At 36.7% G+C, this 24656-nt stretch overlaps 3 protein-coding genes and 1 long non-coding RNA gene across 4 annotated transcripts in view; 1 reads left to right on the forward strand and 3 right to left on the reverse strand.

The window, feature by feature from the left end:
* The window catches only part of LOC311085752 (uncharacterized protein), a 333708-nt gene that overhangs the window by 74474 nt on the left and 234578 nt on the right, over positions 1–24656 (reverse strand). The window lies entirely within an intron of this gene.
* LOC311085787 (uncharacterized protein) overlaps positions 1–24656 on the reverse strand; it is a 219676-nt gene that overhangs the window by 57991 nt on the left and 137029 nt on the right. The gene's annotated exons all lie outside the window — the stretch shown is intronic.
* Positions 1–24656, forward strand: part of LOC311085740 (uncharacterized protein) — a 294139-nt gene that overhangs the window by 42309 nt on the left and 227174 nt on the right. The window contains exon 8 of the mRNA XM_084118337.1: positions 24258–24569. Coding sequence (XP_083974463.1) covers positions 24258–24569 — 312 coding nt within the window. The remainder of the gene's footprint in view (positions 1–24257; positions 24570–24656) is intronic.
* On the reverse strand, positions 7305–11524 carry LOC311084116. The gene is made up of 3 exons (XR_014606439.1): positions 11350–11524; positions 10677–11009; positions 7305–8065 (listed from the first exon to the last, which is right to left on the reverse strand). It is a non-coding gene; the product is annotated as an uncharacterized lncRNA (long non-coding RNA).

Below are 24656 nucleotides of genomic sequence, written 5' to 3' on the forward strand. Positions count from 1 at the left end.
CACATGCCATCACCAAAGTGTCTCCTGCCGCCGCTATGTTCAAAAGACAACTTCGCACACGTCTGGATTTGTTGAAACCCCTGAAAACAAAACAGACGGTTCAAGCGCAACAACACCTTCAGATGGAACGGCGTATAAAAGCAAAACATCGTTGTTTCAGACCTGGAGAAAAAGTGCTAGCTCGTAACTATGGGAAAGGTGTCAAATGGCTACCAGCAGTAGTGATTGCACAAACAGGACCAGTGTCTTACACGGTTGAGCTGGCTGATGGTCATCTCATCTGGAAAAGGCATGTAGACCAGTTATTAGCTGCAAATTCATGTGACAACTCGGGAGAACAGGTGACGATAGATCCTTACCTGGAAATTGCTTCAGAATACCATGATCTGTCTGAGAATTCTTCCACACCAACCCTCGAGAATGCACAGACTGAGACTCTACCAAGTCAGGCGAAAGAGACTGTTCCAGGTACAAGTCAGTCAGTGCCCTTGTCAAACTAAACCCCTGCGAAAGAGACTGTGACTGTGAATGTACCTACCATTCGGCCATATCCTAAAAGAGAACGTCGACCTCCAAATAGACTGACACTCTAGTTAGTGACAAGCCCACAACAATGGGGCAGAATAATCCCCAGGGTTATGTCCGGGAATAGAGGTAGTCTACCCTCTTTCCCTAGTTCGTAAAAAAAAAAAAGAGAGAGATCCTTCTGGATATTGTATGCATCTGAAGCTAAGAGAAAATGTTCCTGTTGAAGTAATGTTTTTTTTCTACTACAAATTTAGGAGGGAGGAATATGTTGTGTATTTACGAAATGCAAATTGACCTTTCTGTGTTTCCTTATACCCTCCTATGTTACGTGATTATTCTACGTCAACACCGTAGATTTCGAGTGTTGAAATAAACGGCAAGCACTGGTTTACGTTTACTCCTGCCTCTCGTATATATATCTAGGAAATATAAGAATATATAACACTGTTAGTCTAACTTGTAACAGTAGGTATCTGTCATTAACGCAAGTAGTACAAGCACAAACCTAAGTCATATGTGTGACAGATATCAAAGATACAGCTATTCATTTAGCTGACGCTAGTGAAAAGCGATAAGTGAAAGTGTAAGGCCCGTTATATTGGCCCAATTGCCGGTTCGCCAATACACGGGGAAGGTATCACGTGTTCTGTCCTCACTCATTCAAAGTATTGGTTGGTTAAATTTACAATACATTTATCATATGTATTTACTCGTTAATTCATCTGACTCCATAAATGAAAGGTTTTAATAATATCTGTGCCTCACTAAAAGTGAGCGAATGTTTGACTATTCCTTTTTAACCATTAAATGAACAATGTCAAAATCAGTTAGAATAATCACATAACAATTTATTATTTCAGATTTTAGAGATCAATTCCTCAATCAATTCAAATATCTAAAACATGATTATACAATGGTTACACCAAAGAATCTTACCCAGCTTGTACCTGAGAGAGAGAGAGAGAGAGAGAGAGAGAGAGAGAGAGAGAGAGAGAGAGAGAGACCACCTAACCAGTCTGCGTCCACCAGAGAAGAGGAGCCCCGAGAGTCAGAGCACACCTTCCTTTATCCTCTGACCAGGTGACATGGGGGATGGGCGAGACCACCCTCAAATGGCTTCTATTCAATGACAGGGAGGCTGGCCTATCTGGCCTTATCTCTAAACCAGTTTTCTCTAAGCTTCTCTAAACCTTATTCCCTTATATTTTATCTATCTGGATATGAGATATCTGTACCACTCACTTTGAGACATTTCAAATGACACCAAAAACATAACAGTCAATGATAAACATTCACATTAAACCATATTCTTGTGTGAGTTCTTAGTAGTTTGCGGAAGTGAGGTCGTATGGGGGAGGTCAAATGGTAATTAGCCCTTTGTCTCAGACCAGGGCCTCAACCAGTATTTTCAGTCTTACAAAAGTGACCAGCTGTATTTTTAAACTTACTGTCATGAATATTTGAAATGTCCATTTACATTAAGTACAAGTTAGCCAAACATAGATGAATCTTACCTGTCCAGGATAAAATTAGCAATGTCGGCATCTGTCTTCAAATTCTTCTCCGTTTTCAGCCGTCTCCATCTTTCAAAGGCATCTCCTATACAAATCCTTGTTTTATTTCGGACTTTGTCATGACGTATTTCGGATGCATAACGAGGTCTTTTAGGTTTCGTAACGTTAGACATTTTTTATCTGACAAGTTTGTAGCTGCAGCTGTAGTAACTTGAGCAGAGCTGGCAACCCGGATGCCGAAACATACTGACTTTGCGATTAGTAGATAGGCTAGGTGGATGGTGGGGCATCAGGCCATAACACAACATGACAACATCAACATCATTTGAGGGCTGCAACTTCGCTTTTAAATGACAATATCCTGGCCTGGGTTTTAGTAGGTTTTCTCCAATGCAGTATTAGTAGTTATTAAAAGTACTTTTTTTCAGAAATATAGCCTACTCTTTAAAAAAAAAAAAAAAAACCTCAGTGACGTGGCAGCCGTCGATTGAGTCAGCCCGGCAAACCTGTTGGTAGACAACTTAGTGGATAGTGGAAATATGCACTCAAACACTCTGGAGACCATCCCAGATGATGTCACACCAGCAGAAGGCCACCATGGTCTATATTGTGGCAGCCCATCTCAGTCCAGCAGCACACCAGGGTCTCCCTGCTCAGCTCAATACAAGTCTACATCATTTTTTTCTTATTAGAAGAATTTCTTCTTCTTTTTTTTTCCCCAGGAAATAAAGGAAATAACATGAAGCCACTGCTTGTCTAAGAAGTCGAAATTGAGTCAGACATCGCAGGAGGAGTGAACTGGAGGTGCTGCTCTATAAACTTACAGAAGAAACCAAGGCAGATCAAATCTAACTATTTGCTAGCTTAGTTCAACAAAATGGCTAATCAGCACAATCAGTTTTTCCACACAAAGGCAGTAACAACTTTTGTTTCTTTTCATTGCAATTGCTGCCACTATTTTGGACAGATAAAAGAAAAAGTTTGAAAAGAGTTTGTTAATGCACTGAAAAATAAACCGTTCACACATAATCCATTTTAGGGTCATTACTACACATTTCATCATGTGTCCAGGTGCTGCACTAACTTCTACAATAAAAGGACTGGTTGTTTCCGATGAAAGTGCTAACCTTCTACCAACCAGCAGAATTGATGTTCCAGCATTGTATAATTTAATATGTGTTTAGTTGAATTAAAATTGTAAGTGTTTCGTGGCTGCTGCAGACAAGAGTATAAGGAGATGCATCATGCATCCTACAGACTGAAAGAGTTGAGAACCACTGATATATTCAATAACTGATGCACAAAAAGTACAGTACATGTTTCCACTTTAAACAACCATCTGACTAAATATGTTCAGATAAAACAGTAAAAACTTAATTATTCACTGACTTAGTTCTATAAAATGTCTGATTACTCCACCATAATAATTCAGACGTCTCTCCATCTGGATCGGAGGTTTATAACTCCTGCTCCTCGAGTGCAACGATCCAGAGTTTAGCTCAAACCCTAATCAAACACACTTGAATCAGCAAATCAAGGTGTTAAAGATATAACAGCAACAGTGAGTGTGTTGGAGCAGGTTGAACTGGAGTCTGCAGGAAGGCAGCCCTACAGGAGCAGCATTGGCCCCATGATCTAGAGATATCTAGCTCCATCTAGTAGTTGGAAGAAAGTGAAAGTGATGTGTAGCCAAGTATGATGTCCCATGCTCTGCATCACCCATCCAAGTGCACACACACACACACCATGAACACACACCCGGACCAGTAGGGAGCCATTTTCGTCGCGGCACCCAAGAAGCGATTGGGGGTTCGGTGTCTTGACCAAGGACACCTCAGTTGTGAGTAATAAGAGTGTAAGAGAGCGATGCTCATTGTAGGTTACAAGTCCAAATCTCTAACCATTTGGCCACAACTGCCCACAGGATGTTTAATGAGAAAAAATTATCTGTCACTGACTGGTAAAAGATTTAATATGAAGACTTTAATGTAAAATAATATTTTCTTAAAATGTGTATATGCAGCTTGCAAATCATATTTATTAAAAACAGACGGATTATGGATATGTTTGAAAGGACATTTTGAAGGAGAATTTGCTTCCAGATACTGAAGTTACAACATCCACCAGCAGGGGTGAATGACATAAATAGGGCCTACAGATTATTCAAAAGGATTCTACACTGTTGTTTCTTAGTTTAGTCACTAGTTGGCGCTCCAGCGGGGTCTTTAGGAGAGATAGGCCCATTAATCTGAGTAAAAATGACTAAATCTGAAGCTCAAAATGTATTATCGCTGATAGATTAGAAGAAAACATGTTGCTGGATCATAAACCCCTACATTTTTACCTTTTGTCTAAATTAATCACACAGTAAAATTCACAATAAACGCATATACAGCACAAAAGGCAAGTTGAGTCATATTTAAAATAGTAATACTGCAGAAAATAATCACATTAATTCAGAATTCATTTGTCTCCTCATATGATGTGTTAAATAGAGTAGCCTGATCTATAAACTACAAATTATCTGTTTGAAATTTTCTGTTCCCTCTTCCAACGCTCAGTAGACACCCAGGTGGTTCCACTGCTTTGGAAGACAGCAGTTGTGACCCCCCTCCCCAAAGTCTCCCATCCATCCTCATCCAAGGATTATAGGCCCATCGCCCTCACCTCTCTTGTAGTTAAATCATTTGAGCAGATCATTAAAACACACATCATGAATTCCTGTAGACATGCTCTTGACCCTCTACAATTTGCCTACAGATTTGGGAGGGGGACGGACGATGCCATTGTAGTGCTTTTAAATTATTTGTATACACACCTGGAGGGTTGTAAAACACATGCTCGCATTTTATTTGCAGACTTTTCCTCAGCATTCAATACAATCCACCCACAAATTTTAGGAAACAGACTTAGAGACAACTTCCAGCTAAATTCAACACTAATTAAATGGATCTTGGACTTCCTGAGTGGACGGCCACAAAGAGTAAGGGTGGGGAATACATTATCTGGGGTCCACCACGTTATTTGGGACACCACAAGGTAGCGTCTTGTCACCACTATTATATATATTGTACACTGACTGTTGTCGCAGTAGTTACCCTGGACGTTATATAATTAAATTCGCAGATGATACTGCTGTGATTAGTTTATTGAAGCGAGATGAAACTGAACATGGTCCAGTGTTGCATGAATTTGTTGACTGGTGTGAAGCCTCCCAGTTGCATTTGAATGCATCTAAGACCAAAGAGTTGGTTTTTGATTTTAGACATGGGGCTCCCTCACCCACTCCGACTCTAATAAAAGGAGAGGAGATAGAGATGGTGACGGAGTACAAGTATCTTGGTCTTATGATTGACAGTAAATTATCCTGGGATCAGTGTGCTGATGCCGTTTTTAAAAAGGGTCAACAACGTTTGTATTTTCTTAGAAAGCTTAATTATTTTAATGTTGATAATAAAATGTTGACTCTTTTTTATAAGTCTTTTATTGAGAGTATTCTCTCCTACTGCATAGTATGCTGGTATGGACATTCAAAAATCACCCACAGGAACAAATTGGGGAAGATTGTTAAAACCTGTGGAAAAATCATTAGTAAACAACAGGTAGACCTGTACCAACTATACCTGACGAGATTGGCACAGAAGGCAGACAAGGTTTGCATGAATAAAACCCATCCACTTTCAGTGGAGTTTAAGCCTCTCCCTTCAGGTCGTAGATATAGATACCCCAAGGTTAGAACCAACCGAGCAAAAAACTCATTCATTCCCATGGCAATAACCCAATCAAATAAGGTGTGGGGAGGGGTATGACTGGAGAATATATGTGAAGTAATGTGAAGTAGTTTTATTTATTTATGATATTGTGCATGTGGATAATGTTTATGTTGTGGATTATGTGTCAATATGTCTGTACTGTACAACAAATTGCCTCTCTGAGGACATTAAAGTTTTCTAAGTCTAAGTCTAAGTCAGTGACTGATGCATAATGTTGCTGGGTTAGTTGCTCTGTGGAGTTTCATTATGGTTGTAAGGAGCAGAAAACCACTGGACCAAAATCAGAACTAAATCAAACAAGATCTAATGTTCACACATTTATTTGTGTGACAGCGCTGCTCATGTCTTTTTCTCGTCTTCTCATTTCACACTCAGTGTTGTATTCCGAACCTTCTCAGAACAGTGTTTTTAATGGCAACACCCACGTCCATAACGGTATGCCGCCATTTTCTTGTAAATAACCTGGTAGTGTCTCTTGTATATTCTCGATAAAAGTGTCTGCTGAATTGTAATCAAGAAGCAATATGAAGTGATTTTGTTTTACTAAAATAATAATAATAATAATTTAATTGCCAGTGAATTGTGTATAGATCTGTTATTATTGTGTGTGAAAGCAACCTGAATACACCACATGCTAAAGAGGTTTTTTATCACTTTTTATATTAGATTTCATGATTTCATGCAGAAAACTTTACAAAGGAAAACTGTTCATGGGTATATTTGATCTTGAAATTATTGAGACTAACAGACTAAAGATGTATGATCACAGCTGAATGATGGTGTTGTGTTGTTCTTTTTTCCAGGTCAAGAATGAGGCCAAATCATTTAAAGATTTATGTTTATTTGGTATGGTAAAAAAAAAAAATCAATTTTTGAATATCTTGTTTATCAACTTTTAATATGTATTACACAAATATATCACAGTGAGAGAGAGATTAGAGATGTCAGTGAAAAGACCACTAGGTGGAGCTTCAGCAACTACTGTATATTAACAGAGACATACTGTATATCAAAGGGTTAATTCACTCAAAAATGAAAATTGTGTGATTAATTACTCACCCTTATGACGTTCCAAACCTGTAAGACCTTCGTTCATCTTCAGAACACAAATTAGAATATTTTTGATGAAATCCGAGAAGTTTCTGAACCAGTCATTGCAGCAACGTCATTACAACTTTCAAGGCGTTGAAAGGTAGTAAAGACATTCTTAAAATAGTCCATGTGACTCCAGTGGTTCAACCTTAATATTATGAAGCGACCCTAAAAATAACGACTTTATTCAACAATCTCTTCTCTTCCACGTCATTCTCAAACGCTGTTGACGTAGAATCTCTGGGTTCAAACGCCGGCTCACTATTGGCCAACGCTAGTCACGTGAGCACCACGACACATGCAACACATTTACACTACGTCAGCAGTGTTGGAGAATGACACAGAAGAGAAGAGATTGTTAAATAAAGTCATTATTTTTGGGGTCGCTACAATCATTAATGTTCAACCAATGGAGTCACATGGACTATTTTAACGATGTCTTTACTACCTTTCTGGGAACGACATGAGGGTGAGTAATTAATGAAAGAAATTTTATTTTTGGGTGAACTGTCCCTTTAATTGATAGTAAACATTAAGCTAAATGTGGAATTAATCTGCTTGCTGAGACACGACATATAAGTCGTGCATTGTAACTGGTTTGGGTCAGGGAATGGGGTCATAAAACACCTGTCTGCAGGCAGGAACATGTCATAATCACCTATGAAAAAATGCAGTTCTGTTAGGATCAGCATAAGTGTATGTAATACAGTGAGCTTGATATTTAATTGTGGAACTTTCCTTACCACTTTCAAATAATGTGCATAAAGCACCTGCAAATAGGTAGAAGTGAAATTAATGCTGTTGCGGTTATGTGCTTTGCACCCTTTAATGTCTGTCTGTTTATACTAAAACATCACCACATATGGAGAGATTTTAGACTGTGAAACAAACAGCATAAAAAGTTTTGTTTGCTTTTGAAAAAAATAAAGAATCTTTGAAATGATAGTTACTCAAAGGAGTTCTTGTCATATAATGGCATCAGACATTCACGGTCATCTTCATCTGGTTGATCAGTGTTTGTTGCTGCGTTCTTCACAGTCTTCAGCCGTGGAAGATTTCTGGTTCTGTATTAATAAATCAGAACGACCACCGCAACCACGCCCACCAGAGATGAGAGAGCCAATCGGGTCACAGCTTTACTGTTAAAACAGCGACATTCTTAAGAGAGAAGAAAAGAGCAACATTAGAAAACATAGATTCATGTTTGAAACACAGTATTAGCCGGTTCTGTCAACACTGGCATACACATAACACATTATCAGATTTCTGTAATGCCCATTTGTTAAAAGATTGTTAGGTTGCATAAATTAGATCAATCAGAACCGTGAACACTTCCCGTAACACCCAATGTACTTGTTACATCTTAAGAAGAATGGCATCCACATGGATATTAGTCTCTCTGTCTATCCTGAGGTTACCGTAGTCAGATCCCTATCTAGATCAGATGCTGGACCTACACCTAGACACGACCAAAACAAGAGATCCTGTCTACAAGAGAATTCCCTGTGAGGGCCTCATCGACATAATCAGACAAGTCCTCTGTACAGTTGAGGGCTGGATTCTGGAATCCACTGCTGCTTCAATGTATATCTATTAAGTGAATATAATCAAGGTATTAATCAATATTTTTCCTTCTACATAAACAATTTGAATGACTTCTTTAAGCATATGAGATTTGTAGAATTACATGTCAGTTTAATAGAATGTGCTCTCCATGTTTTTGAGAAAGGCACCTAACATGTGTTAAAACATATATCTAACTGAGGGTCAGCCTGATAATCAGTGTGGATATGCACCTGCATACAAATCCATGTGTGTACAATTTCTATGTTTATCTATTTCTTAGCCAATCAGAATCCTTCAATCTGAATTAACAATGTAGGTGTAAGGTATAACTGTTGTAGAAATGTGAATATATGTAGAGCGGCCTACAAACTCCTTGTGAGTCTTGAAGCTGACTTCTGCCTGATGAAACTACAAACTATCTTCAGTAAAAAAATGTCTTCAGTTGACTGCACTTCTGACTCCAGTTCTTCACTCATCATATCTGGTCCTTGGGTCTACTGTATAATCCCCTACAACAGACCCTATAGGGCCAGCTTCGGCTCCACTGGTGTGATGAATCGATCTTCAAGCAAAAGGAACTGGATGAATATTTGAATGCTACCAATCCCGATCTGAATTCTGACTTGTGATGCAGCCTGAATCATAATGACACGTGTTCGTTCCTTGGCTAGAGGAGAGCTGGCCCCCGACTGAGCCTGGTTATATAAATGACCATAGATCAGCTCAGAAGATCTCTGTGTACCTGAACAGATTGACTGGGATTTTTTCAGTACGGGTCCAACATCGTCATATATACACACAATTAAGTGGAAAGGTGCAAGCCTTGTTTTTTTTGAATGACCAATGTAAAGACAGTGTGAAAAAAACAACAACATGTGAACACAGACAGTCTAATTACTATGGAATCCCTAAATGGACATCGTGATGGAAAAAATATGACATTGGAAGACGAATGCATTGCTTTTGCATTCGTTGTGCTCCCTCACAAAACTTTTACATACCTCCAAGAAAATTTGCAAAAAGTTATGACAATTTTTCCTCCCATCTAATTTTTTTTTCCATCACCATGTTCCAAGTTTAGGGGCTCTGTAAATTACAACCAAACAGTAATATTTAGCATATATCTAACAACTGCAATTCATCCATTTTGTATAGAATATGATTTACGCACTAAAACCAGAGGAAGCTCGATCATCATCTGCATTTTTCAATGCTCATGACAGACGTCATACCTGAGCTTCACAGCTGTAGGCCTATTTATTTCCTGCAAATTATTTGCAGAAAGTTGCTGGATGCTATCAGTGTAAGCTTGGTGTAACTACACTTTTTCTTAAAAAAACTGTTCGGCACAATATAAATAGGACAGAGAGAAAGTCGTGAAAAGTTTAACTTTATGGAAATGAAGCTCCTATCGCAATCCAGTGACAACTGAGTTTGTCAAAACATGACAGTGAATTTAAAGGAGAACTTGGTAACTTTTTTAACTTAATAAAACTGTCTAGAAATCATTTGGATGGTTAAACAACCTGTTCTGGTGATATTGGTGACTTTCCCCGCTCCCCCCAGCGTTCCCAGGCGGAAAACCAACCTTGCAACTTGGGGACTACCGACCCGGCAAGATAGAAATTGGTAGTCTCGTGAGAAGCGAGAATGAGAACGAGAACGAGCGCGAAACACGAATTGCTTTACGGCAATTCGACATAAACACACACGCATGTATGATGTATTACTAGATTACCCACCTCGGCAGACATAGCTCCACACGATACAGTTGGCTTGCTCCGATCATAACAAACGCACATGAGCAGCGGTAGAGAGGGGGAGGAGGCCGCCGCAAGTGAGTTTTTTACGACCGTGTTGTGAAATATACGCCCCACCACAGCTGTAGGGGGAGCTCGTGGGGAAAACATGCGACAACAAAAGGGAAAATCAGCGAAGAAGTGACTAGAGTTCGCTAGAGTTGCCGAGTTCTCCTTTAAGGAGAGACTTAAATTCAGCCACACACATGTTTAGGCCCAAAAATAAAATGTCAACAGTCTTAGTGAGTGTGATTAAGATAGCTATATTTACCCAGGCAGCAACATATCCGACCCACATCTGCATGTGAATTCGACACGTACCAAATGTGGGCCGGATCTGGGCCAAAACTGTGTTGCTGCCTGGGTATATCCTATATATCGAATAATCCAGCTGGTATACTCACCACAGACAATAAGATTGAATATGTTGAGTGGCGTCTCTGATCTGGTGGTTTTGACTTGATAAAGTCCAGAGTCCGTGGTTCTGATGTTTGTGATGGTCAGAGATCCAGTCTGATCCAGTTCCAGTCTGCCTCTGAATCTCCCATCAGCACTATCATTATAAAATGTCGTTTTATTGTCCTGTCTATTGATTTGAGCAATGAGAATGTCTTTATGTCCAAAATTCCATCTTATCTGATCATATTTCTGTATTTTAGTAACATTAGGCTGTATGGTGACAGATTCTCCCTCCATCCCTGACACTGTCTTCACTTCATCTGCAACGCCAAACACACCTGCCAAACAAACAGAAATGATTGCTTCAAACTAATTATATATATATATATATATATATATATATATATATATATATATATATATATATATATATATATATATATTTATTTATTTATTATTTTTTTAAATAGTGCAACACAAACATTTGACACTATTGAATGCATAATTGAAATAAGTTCACATTTTCTTACAAGTAAGATGAAGGTAAAGATTTATTTTGTTGTGAATCAGATTGGTTGATTTATAGTCATCATAATTTATGACATTAACAGCAAATGCAAAATCTATTCTGACTGATTTGAATAGTACACTGTGCATCATAAAACAAGTATAACTTACCAACTAAACACCACAGGCACAAATGGAGGAAAATCGGGTGAATCATTTTCTTCAGCAGTTTGAACGTCAGAACCGTTTCAAATAACGAAAGACTTCAATTCTACCGTCAGAAGAGCTAAAGATGAGAGAGATGTCAGTCTGAGTTGAAGTGCTCAGTGTGCTTCACCTTTCAGAGTCTGTACGCCCTCTCACATGGACTCTTAGATACTGCAGACTTCCTCCCATGAGATATTTTAAGATTGGTTTGACTTCCTCTTTATGCTATGGGCTTATTAATATGTGTATCTATTAGTATATTAGTAAGATGTGATGTTAACCTAGCAAATTTGACCTCAGACCTGGCACATTCTGGCTACACTTTATTATAAGGTGTCATTGTTACAGCATACTTTTATATTTAAGTAGTTTTTCTTTTTTTAAGTTCTTTTCTTTTTACCTATGTTTTTATTTTCTATATTTAATACCTTTGAAAAACAGAGAAATTTAAGTCTTTGGTCTATGCAAACAGCAGATGTACAGAATCACAATCAGCTCTGGAAAGTTTAGCAAGTGGAACATCCTCAGCAAGACAAGATATTTTATGTGAAACATAACAGAAATGATAGGGCATAAAACACTTAGGTGTAAGAGTGAGTTTTTTGTGGGTTCCAGCCCTTCCAGTTCATGTCGGAGTAAAGGCGAATGATAAACTGGCAAAGACGTTGTTAAGGATCCTGAGATCAACATCAGAGTGCAGATGAGTAAACAGGAAATGAAGGGGTTGATGGGAACTGAAGTGAAAAAGAGGCTGCAGAGGATATGGCACTATGAAGTATGAGGAAGGCATCAGTATAGTAGGCCTATACAGAAATATGGGGGTGGAAAGAAGAACTGTTGATAACATTAAAAAGGATGTGATAATGACAAGATTATACAAAATTAAATCAAAATTTATATAAAATAAGGAAACATGAAACTGGTAATTGTGATAAATGTGGATACATTGCTGGAATGTACAGCATATAATAGAGAATGATAAAAGTTAGTTCAGTCACTAAAGGAAAGCAAGTAGGCTACTGCTCCATACTCATTTCAGTAGGTTGCAGAAAATGCACCTTACAGTTGGTTTGCCAACCGCCATATAAACAACAGAAGAAGAAGAAACAGCAGAGGGCGGTATAACTTTGCGATCCGCCGTTACAAAGAAGAAGAAGAAAACTCCTGCATGGATCTGGAGCAAGTTTCAGTGTCAAATATCTCGGTGTATAACCTCGCTATACATGCAAATGTAAAAAAAATAAAAAATCTAAAATAGGAGTAAATATTTTAAGATGTTTATCAGGGGTTGAATGGGAACTTGTAGATTTTCGTTGAAAAGAATATTATATTAATCAGATCAAGTTTGGATTATGGAAGTATAATTTACGGATTTGCAACCGAAACTATACTTAAAAAGATTGAAGAAATACAAAATCAAGCTTTAAGAAGAATGCTGTGGTGCGTTCAGAACATCTCCCATTGTATATTTACAGGTAGAAGTTGGTGAAGCTCCTTTAAAGCTTCGTAGGCATAAAATAAGACTGACTTATTGGGTTAATATAAAAGGTCATAAAGAGAGTCATCCAGTAAAGGGAGTGATAGAAGAATGCTGGGAGCATGGGAACAAAAATATTAAAAGCTTGGGATGGAGTGTTCACAGGGAAGCACAAGAAGTATTGCAGATTGTGATGTTAGCCCAACTGTTATAATATCCAGTATACCACCGTGGATATTTCCAATGCCAATAATTGACTTATTCAAATGAAATTCAAATGGAAATCAAGAATGAGAGAGAAACCCCAAAGAACATTATCTACACGCTTATTAGTGCTTCACACTCCAGTCCAGTTGGTGGCGGTAATGCACAAAAAGTTGTTTTGCAACGGCCATAAAACTCCATTAGAAGAAGAAGAAGAAGAGGAAGACTCCAGTGTCTGTGAATGTGATAACTTGCGGTTTTTCTTTCGTTGCAAATCATTAATTGATTCAATAGAAAGTCACATTCGGTTTTAAAATCTCTCGGTTTAGTGGGTTTTGTTAACAGTCGTCGCTGTCAGTCTGGTGGGTGATAACACTACGTGGATTATTTATTAACTTCCATCGAAATCAGATTTTGGATCTGGAAGCTACAACAGTATGAAGAGCACTTTAAATCCCGTTTTGTTTTTATTACTACTGTGCGGTAAGTGTATGACTTAATTTCAGTTTTTACTTTGACGTAACGTTAGACGTATTTGAGTGTTTCAGTGGCGGAATTATAACGTTATTTATAGTTTGGCATGTGGACTATAAGGGGTGGCAACCATGCCTGGACAGTCGGACTGGTAATCTGGCATACTGGGCAAATGCCCGGTGGGTCGACGTGCTTTTTGGGCCGATACATCTCATAATTTTTTATTATTATTATTATTTTTTTTGGCTTAACGGCCCATAAAACTCGTACATCGGCGGCCCATTCGTTTTGTATTGCTTAGGCTAATTGGTGACGCTGGGTTAGTGCCAGTAATGCATTGGTCAAAACAAGTCAGTGTTAGTTTTTTTTCTGGTAATAGCAAAGGTATGTCTGTGTGATACTTTAACGTTTCTTTTATCATAATAATAACAATTGTGGCCAAATAAGTGTTTGTCACGCAAGGATTGTGCAGAGAAATAGCGCGATTTTTTTTTGTTTAGAGCATAAGAAACAAATGGTGTATATATATATTTTTTAATATATATTTATATAATTTTTTTTTTTTTAATTTTTTTTTCATATATGCTATATCCTCTGTAGTGGACACCAGGGGCCTGTACCATGATGGTAGTTGAACAAACTCAGGGTTGCAGGATTAGTTTCGAGTTGACAAAACCAAACCAATCCAACCAGGCTTTGTTGGTACCATGATGCTGATCGTCAACTCAGGCTTTGATCCTGAGTTTAGATGTGACATCAGTAGCGAACAACCAATCACAGGCTGAGAAATAGTGAAACTGCGATTCATTTCTCGCGAGAGAAGCAGCGCGATTCACATATTAAATCAAATAATTAAAATATTAAGAATTTAAACAAATTTACATAGCAAGAAGAAAATAGCTGTCTATAAGAGGACAACTAAAAGTAAAAGTCTCCCTACTGTATATCAGTGCAAGTAAAATTTGTGAAGTTAGTTTATAAACTTAATGTCCAAAAATACAGTTGATAAAGGTATAGAGAGAACTGAACATGTAGGCTAGTAATTTTATAGCTTCATCTATTGATTCTAAAGCGTATTTATATGACCTTTATATATGTATTCATTTAAACTCTGCGTAATAATATATGAACTAAAATTGTACCTGTGATTGATTTTAGGCTATAATAATTACATAAATAATATTTAAATCATACAAATGTATTATTCTAAATTAGCATTACTATAAGCCAGACGATTTTGTCTTTAAAAATCATTTGCTGTGTAGTGACCTTTAATTTGGAGCAGAAACAGGTGGAGTGACTTTATCGCATCAGACGTGTCACTTTGCTCACAGCTGATTGGTCAAACTTCAGTCTGAGATCTTGAATCCAGAACATAACCTCCCCCGGAGCAGGTTAGCCGTGCAGCGTAAGATACCATGGTGACGAACACGGATTAAAGCCAAGCTACTTTCATAGTACCTAAAACCCAGGGTTGGCGGAAACTAAACTCTAACATAGCTGGGTAGCCGCCTAAACCGGCTTCATGGTATAAGCCCCTGGACTCAGTTGTTTTAAAAATACCATTTTACTTTATGCAGTATGTGGGTAAAATGGCCATAAATTAATATTCACATTCAATGCAATGCATCTATACACTGTATCTAATTTGCACATTAATGTGTTCTTGGAGCAACATTTAATGAAAAAAGAAGTGTAATAAATAATAATTGGAGTAATAATTAGCAACCTTTTAATAATAATATATAATATTTCATAGGAATATTCAGTGGTATAATTTATTTCCATATTCACTTTTTGTGTCTCCCAAAATGCCTGATAAACATGATTTAAGTCCTGATGTCCTCTACTGTTGACATTTTTGAAATCAATGCCCTGTTCTGTAACAGCAAGTCAATTTGAAACCCCATAACGGTTTCCTGAGATGTTGGTTTTAATACAGTTTGAAAAGTTGTTCAATTTAAATTATAATTACAGTATGTTATCATAGTTCCATAAGAGTGCTAGATTTGATTACTAAATTAATGTCAGGCATTTTTAAAGACCATGGAGAAGTTTTCATGGTGAAACCTCCAAACATTTGTTGTCTCTAAAAAGCCCTGTATGTACTCTTTACAGGACATCCAGGATGTGACATGTGACATGTATCCTGTCAAAGAAATTCACTAAAATATAATGTCCACTACAGTGGACAAAAGTCTATTCCAGGGTCCCAGGATATACATTAGTTTTCACGATTATGTTAACGATTGCATTACTGCAAAGTAATCATATATAACGTTTACAAATAATGTTCACAATTGTTCTATAAAAAGCTTAGTTTTACTGTGGGTAACACAAATTACTGTAAACAGTATCGTACTCTTATTTCTACAGTGCATATGTGAAGGTACCCAGCATGCAATGCAGCATGATTAGATTGTGCTGTGGAGTAGTTTTTACTGGTTGGTTTTATCTGCGCTGCTGAACTTATTTTTTGGTTATCTTTTAGCAGTATGTGTTGTTGGTCTATTTTGTAATACCTTTTTTATATATTTTTAATTTGGTGAGTGTCACGTGTCGTGTTTTGTATGTCAGATATTCATGTCTGCTTCACTATTAAAAAAGAAACTTGTACATAAAGTGATACATTTTAAAATGAAAAATTATCCATTTATCATCATCAAACAAGCTTATAAATAATATTATAAGATTCTTTAATGTCCTTTTTACAGTGTAACCCAATATAATATAAAATATTGTGATTTGTTTTGCACTAACTAGTTTCTCCAATCAGACGCTGACTACTTTTTTTTTGCAGATGTTTCCCTCTAACTACTATTAAAGTTATTGATGTAAAGAGTTGCACATATTCACTCAGCTAAATGTATTTAATTTATAATTTTAATTAGCTTTGTATAAAACAGCTAACATCTGTAGATTGTATGTAGATGAAGAGTGTTTTCTCATTAGTTGGGCATAAAGACTGTCTGTTCTTCATTTATGGCTGAATAATTCATTGCTTATAAGACAAGACTAAAGGATCTGTTAAATCTGTTCACTAATATCAGCAGCAGTGTTATATGAGTTTAATTTCTGAGAAACTGTTTCTGTTTGTTCTGCAGGAGTGTTTGGTGTTGATGCAGATGAATTGAAGACAGCGTCAGTGACGGAGGGAGAATCTGTCACTCTAAACCCTGATCCTACTAAAATAAAGGGATTTAATCAGATAGAGTGGAGGTTTGCAGAGTCAGGTTCAGTCATTGCTCAAACTGATGGAACTGAGATCTCATATCCCCATCACACTGAGATATTTGGAGGCAGACTGCAGCTGGATCAGAATGGATCTCTGACCATCAAGAATATAAGAATCAATGACACTGGACTGTATAAAGTAAAGATCAGCCACAACTCTGGTACCCCACGTATGACATTCAGTGTTACGGTCTCTGGTGAGGACACATTTAGTATTTTTTTATTAAGTTGTTTTCAATAGTGGCATTATCTACAGAACCAGTAAAATACTCTATACATTCAACAGATCTAAAACCAACAATTAATGCATATGCCAAAATAAATGGCAGTCAGAATAGGATCAGTGCTTAAACAACAAATTACCTGAAATAAATCTTGATGTTGGGACAAGACATGCATTTCATTTGAATAATCACTGAGATCAAGTCATTTACACACAATTACAGATTTACACATCAATCAAAAAATCAGGTGAAAATAGTAAGTTAAGTAAGTAGGTGAAAATCCCCCAGTGTTCATCTTGTCAGAAAGAATCAACTGTCTTTAAACATATTTTACTGAACTGTAATGCTTCTATTGATCTGAGGAACTTGTTTTATTCTGTGGATGCGTTTGAAAAAAATTCAACCAAGCAAACAAAAATGTGGTCTTAAGGTTTTTAGAAAAAATAATTCATAAATATTATTGTTTACTTTTTATAAAACTAAAACTTATTTATTTCTCAATAGCTATAAAATATATTCACCATGATCATAGCCACAGCAGCTTGCATAGTGTTAAAAAAGAAGGAATTATTTTTGTTTCACAGATGAAACTGAATTAAACTGCAAGTGCAGCCAACGGATATTATATATAATGTGTTCGACATTGTTACAGAATTTTAGGTTCACAATATTACTCTCATGCTGTTCTGAATATTATCACAGCTGAGCTTGGGCCACAAGCTTGAATGGTCTTAAATTACTGACACCTGTAAATAAATCTGTGATAAATACTGACTATATGAACTTTAATCTCCATATTTGATTTTAATGTTTACATGCAATTAATTAACTATCATTAACATAAAGATCTACTTACCAGATCTTCTCTAAGGTTATAGAGTGCTACTGATCTTTCTAGTGTTTGTTACTGACGGTCTCTTTTTATCATTACAGCACCACCTCTGTCTCCAGATGATAAAGATCTGTCTCCAGATGCTAAAGGTCTGTCTTCAGGTGCTAAAGCAGGAATAGTTATTGTTCTGCTGCTGGTGTTTGCTGCTGCAGCTGCTGGTGTTTTTTACTATCGCCACATAATTTGTTCTCCAAACCGTTTATTGGGTAAGTATAACAACTCGTACAACAAGAGATTTTCCAAAGTCAATAGTTATATACCACAAGTTCTGCTACTTTTGATTGTGATTGCAAAAGTTGGCCTAAAATCATAATCCTGCTGTCTTTTTTGGCCATTTTGAATTTTATCTGGACTGCGTAGCGCCTCACAGATGTATTTGAAAACTAAGAGAATGATATTGAGAGTGTTGTTGTGTAAATGACACTGATATGTCTTGTGAGTCAGTGAATCCATCACCTCTTATCTGGTCATTAGTTTGAGTTGTTCATCATCCATACTTAAAGGTATTGTTCAAGAAAAAAATCAGCCAAAAAGTAAGAAATGTCATCCTACAGCCACGATACATACAACCGGCGTAGCGTCATAGAACGTCTCTGAAAAGGTTCACGCCCACTTTTAGGGGAAAACAATCCGGCGAGCGCCATACACAGTAACGGATTGAGGACGTGTACTAACCCTTACAAACATGTAATTTGTATTTAAACATTTTTTTTTTCACACAGTAGGCTACCCCTATTATGTATTTGTATTTAATTATTTTTTTCCACACAGTATTTTTTATTTTATTTTAAATACATTTCCTTGTATTTATGCCCATCTCTGCCTGCCATCATCATCAATATCTTGCTGTTATGGAAATATCATGAATTACGGATGATGCTATCAAAAGCTAAATCAGGCTAGTTGTATAGCTGGACAGAAAAGTGCACTCAGTAGCTACTCTAAATATAAAGACACAATATTATACATTTAAAGATGTTTACTTCTTAAAACCGTAGTAAAATCATTCACTGGCTACCTGGTGACTCGATGAGGTACGAGTAAATGTCAGGGTAAACCACTGGGTCTGGGTGGGGTTGATAGGCCAATTTGACGCTGGTAGAATGAAACGGGATATGTTTTTAAGTTGCCCAAATTAAGTTTATAAATGTATTGTTCACGCTCTATGGAAGGCAGTGTGGACATATAATTACTCGACATATTTCATCTAAGTGATTTCTGAAGTTATACACGTCTGCCGGCTGTTTACGGACGTTGTTTTGTGCCGCTATTTTGTATTGAAGTCTATGGGAAGTCTGGCTTGTTTTCCCCTAAAAAGGGGCGGTTACAAAATTGACAGTTAAGTTCCCGGATGTGCCGGTTGTATGTATAGTTTATAGAAACCATTTCTGTCAAAAAGGAAAATAAGTAATTTTCATGGTAAATTGCATTGGTTGTCACATGTTTTTATAGTGAATCACAACAAAAGTTTGAGTGTGAAGTATAATATTTAAAAGTTGCAGCAAAGTGGAATATTTTTACCAATTTAATAACCACTTAAACTGCACATAAAGCTATCAAATGAGTTCAAAAATGGTGATGGTGATGATGATGATGAAGATATAAGATGAAAAATCACAACATATCTTCTCAGTTCTCCAGTGTTATTGACATCTGCTCAATATTATCTCCTATTTTCTCTGTTTCTATGTGCTGACTGACAAGAAGATGTGTTATCTAAACAGATATCACAAACGTGTAAGTATTAAACCTGATACAGCGAGAAAAATTAATTATTGTCTGACAGTAGAGTTCTAATGTAGTTTTCATATTCAGCATTTCTACATCTTTTTACCACATGTTCTGTTTGTGATTAGTTTAGTGCAATAATCAATGAAGCATGTGATTGTCCAATATTGAGTGGCATGATATTAATATACTAATTACTGAATTTCTGTTATAGAATGCAAAATTAACCATACCTACATTAAGACTGTTTCATTGTGCCTGTTTGTGTTTCTAGAGGCAGAGCATGTTAACATCCATGTAATGTTTGTACTACTGCTTATGAAGCTCACAGAACTAAATCTAAGTTTGAGAAACGTTTAATATGAAACCCTAAACTGCTGTGGCTGTTCATTGTGTGTGGCTTCATTTGGCTTATTCTTTCAGACTTTAACACAGAAACCATGAAGATGGCGCTGCACTTGTGTTATTTTATGATTTGATACTTCCGGTTAATACTAAGTGAGTTGGTTTATCTCATCATATCTGGTCAGTAGTATTAATTATCAATATTTAAGCAATAAGCCATTTTTTAAGCAAGCGATTTCTGAGAAATACTGTTGAAAATTGAAATCAAAGCCCAAACAAACAGTTAGGTGTGTGCCAATGCACAGCTATGACGCTTAAGCTTGACTTCGACTAGTCGCTGGTCATGGCCTATATAAAGCACAACAGGATAATAAATATTGGTAGTCAAACAGTTGAATGTATAGTTCACCCAAAAAAGAAAATTAGCCCATGATTTACTCACCCTCAAGTCATCCTAGTTGTATTTGACATTCTTCTTTCAGGCGAATACAATTCAAGTTTTAAAGTCCATAAAAGTGCATCTATCCATCATAAAAGTGCCTTAATAAAGGGTCTTCTGAAGCAAAGCGATGAGTTTGTGTAAGAAAAATATCCATATTTAAAACTCTATAAAGTAAAATGCTTCCGGTCAAACGAACATACGGATTCCACTTAAGTTTAAAGCGCAACATATGCGAATACGCATTTCGCTGCTTCTGACTTGAAGCATAAGTTGCGCTTTAGGCGTTTGGCCGGGAGCTAGAATTTTCCTTTGTGTTATGAGTTTAAGATGTAAACAGGATGATTGCGCAACATTTACATGAGATACTGTTGCCATGTGTGCAAGTAGCAGAAACAACCAGGAATACCAAAGTTAACGTTGAAAACGTTTAATTTGAAAAGGTATGAATGACGTTACAAACCATGAAAAATTATAAAATGTAAAAGGAAACCGTAAAGTAAGAAAACAAGAGTGTCGCCAAATCAAATGAAATAATAAAAACATAATTCCCATAACTATTTTACCCAAACCTCTAAAACTATCTACCAAAAGAAAAATGCAGAAACAAAATCCGAAATCTTCAGCGTATACGCCGCCTTAAATAAACTACGCTGACTAAATAAAAAACAATAAATACAATGCGTGGCGATCACTCTCTGACTAAATAACAGAAAACAATATTAACTACCGTGGTCTTTAAAGATGGAACATGCACGCATAGGTCACACGTACTACACACTTCTAGTGTTCTAACTCTAAAACAGTGCATTCCATCTAGCCTGGTTAAAACCAGACCATTCTCAGTAGTAACTGAGTTATGGTCTGGCAAAGCTTCATTAATAACTCATTTCCAAAGGGGCGTCACCAACGGACGTCACTCAAATGCCTCTGGGCGCAATTGGATAGACCTAAAACCAATCAGAGCGATCGTCATCGTGTAAAGCCATATGCTGCGTCCCAATTCGTCTAAGTTACACTACGCCATAAAAGTATGTACTCTTTTTGTGAAGAAAAGGTATTTACTTTTGAATGTGTAGCAAAAAAGTAGGCAAGCTTTGGGACATACTACTTCGTCATCTTTATCGGACGGATCTGTCGCGTGCATCCTGTCACGTAAACTGCCCTGTCAATCATCTTGTCACAGTTAAAATCCTCTACTAAATCTAATTTAATTTCCTACCGTTTTGGAGAGAAATGTAGTAGCACGTTCATCTGCCAGTGGGTCTTTCATGGAGACTGTCCTCTTGTGTTTGCAATTTGAATATAATAATGCATTTAAAAGTTGGTGCGCTTCACCAATGGACGTCGGAGTGGACTTCGCTCAAATGCCTCTGGGCACAATTGGATAGGCTAGACCTAAAACCAATCAGAGCGATCGTCATCGTGTAAAGCCCGCCTCAACATTTCTGATTGGTGCCACGATTTCGACGGATTAGAAATGGGCTTGAATGAGCTCTTTGCCAGGCTACTTGCAGAGCAAATCTAAATTTGCCGGAAGTTGTCTGGGTTTTCACAGGCTACATTCCATCGGCAGCAATACTAACAAACCCCCAAAGGAATGTTAATCTCTGAACCCTTGCATAAGCAAAAACAAAAACATAACCATAAATAGCCGTAAACGTGATCATGATCATGGTTTCGACAAACAATTCAAGTCATGGGAAGTTGGCTGAGATCTGGCACTGATCTTCCTCACTCTTGGTGACTGGGCCTTTTAAACCAGCAGAACGTCTGTGGATTGGTGGAACGTCAGTTCTGATTTTAACGTCGTGACGTCACATCTCTTATGGGCAACCAATGAACACCACCTAGGAATAACGAATAGAAACACAAACACAAAAGAAAGAGAAAAATACACAAACACACTTGGAATGTAACAGTTTGTAACATGTTAAATATGAATATTGTTCTTACACAAACTCATCACTTTGCTTCAGAAGGCTGCATTGTAACGCACACACATAGCACATCACGCGCAGATTGCACACGCTCAGAATCATTCAGTAGTGAAGAAATGTATTGTCAACACTGTTCTGTGATTTATCAATAAATTTTTTTTTTTTTTTTAACTGAAAAGTTCTAGCATATGTTTGATAGTAACTAAAACCCACAGCTGCAAAATTAGTAGAGAGACGCTGTCAGGGAGAATTAATTCACACCCAGTCGCGCTCTCACTAATCCATTTAGATAAATGTAATCTTTCTGTGCAGCTTTATCTGTATCTGATTTAGAATGAGAAGAAATCTGTGAGAAATATAACGACCCTAAAGAACAGATAAAAAGAAGCTGTTAGAGCAATAGCCTTGTGGGCAGCGCTTATTAATGGTTCAGGCTTATTAGTACATTAAAGACAGCATCAGCGACTAGTCAAAACGACTTTCATCACATAAATGTCGACTTTAAAAAAAGAACTATGTCCCACTTTAATAGTAGTGTTTTGATTGGGTGTCGATTTCAAATATCAATGATATTTCTCAGAAATCACTTACTGCACCTTTAAATGAATAGCAGATTATTTATTCGCCCACATGTCATTTCGATCCTGTATGCTGTTATTTTTTCTATGGAACACCAAAGGAAAGATTTTGATTAATCTTCTTTTGTGTCCCACAGAACAAATTCAAACAGGTTTGGAATGACATTAGGTCAAGTAAATGATGACAAAATTGACATTTTTAGGTACTAATTTTTTAATTAACGAAGAAATATTTACTTGAATACACCTTGTGCTGCAACCTGGACACTTAACATACTTAACAGTATGGTGGACATATCCTTATACTGCTAATATTAGTTAATATTAAAAATGTATACATGGCCATTTAACAATATATACATGTATACATTGTTTTCATGTATTGTTTATTGTTAATTCACATTAATGAAAGCTAATGTTAACACATAAAATGTAAATTCTTTATTATTAAAAGCACTTGTAGTGAACCAAACATTATCTTCATCTTTAAACTCACTTAAAATCTTCTCATTTCCCTGTTTCTAGCCACTGATGTGAACGAGGAAGAAATGATACCTAAACAGCCAAGTAAAACATGTAAGTATTTCAACTCTTTAAAAAAATTAAAATGAGTGTACTCCCGAGATTCTTATTGCTTATAAGATTTTATCAAATGTATGAAGACAATGAGATAGAGACATTTGAGAACATAGGGGTAAAATATGTATTGTCTAGAATACTATTTTACAAATATCTTCAAATAAGGATTTAAAGGATGATATTAAAGTAAAAACTTTGGATGATATTCACTCTATTTTGTGCTTTGATTAAAGTTAGTTAAATGAATAGAGTAGATAATTAAGTGCATGGGTTTACATAATATTAAAATAACATGGGAAAATGTATTAGAGAATAAAATAACAGAAGGAGATTGGAAAGAAAAATTAAGAATCACGCATTCTTCAGATTGGCAAGAATATGCTTGGAAAATTAATATGTGATATTTTATGACACCAGAAATTTCTTCTAAGTGTGATCATTTATCTTTTGGATGTTGGAGAAGCTGCGGTGAACTTAAAGCCCATTATTCTCATATATTTTATGCTTGTTAAATAATAAAACAGGTTTGGACTGAAGTCATTCAGGTAATGGTAGAAATTTTTAAGAAATTAAATATAATAAAGATACAAAATATAGTTTTGGTTATAGGACCAATGCTACTTAATAAAGATTAGTTATACTTATTTAAAATAGTGAGAATTACAGCTTTTAAAGCAATAACACAATTTTAGAGAAGGCGAGAACCCCCAGTTTTAGAAATCTCCTCATTTCTCTTTCTCTATGTGCTGTTGTGACAGATGAAGATAAGACCATATCAGTAAAGGAGGGAGAGTCTGTCACTCTGAACACTGATGCTGAAATACAAAAAGATGATCAGATACAATGGATGTTTGCACCTCAAGAGAATCTCATAGCTGAAATCAAAGGAGAGACCAGAGAAATCTCTACATATGTTGCTGATGGGAGATTCAGAGACAGACTGAAGCTGGACATGAAGACTGGTTCTCTGACCATCACAAACATCACAGCTGAACACATTGGAGTCTATAAACTACAGACCATCAGCAACAGAGGAACCTTAAATCAAAGATTCATTGTTACTGTCAAAAGTGAGTAGCTCAAGGTTTTCAGTATAATAATGATCACACGTCTTTATTGGCAGTTATTTCACACATTAAGGCGAGACACTACAGGTA

Source organism: Abramis brama, assembly GCF_963993115.1.
Source record: "Abramis brama genome assembly, chromosome: 6".
NCBI lineage: Eukaryota > Metazoa > Chordata > Actinopteri > Cypriniformes > Leuciscidae > Abramis > Abramis brama.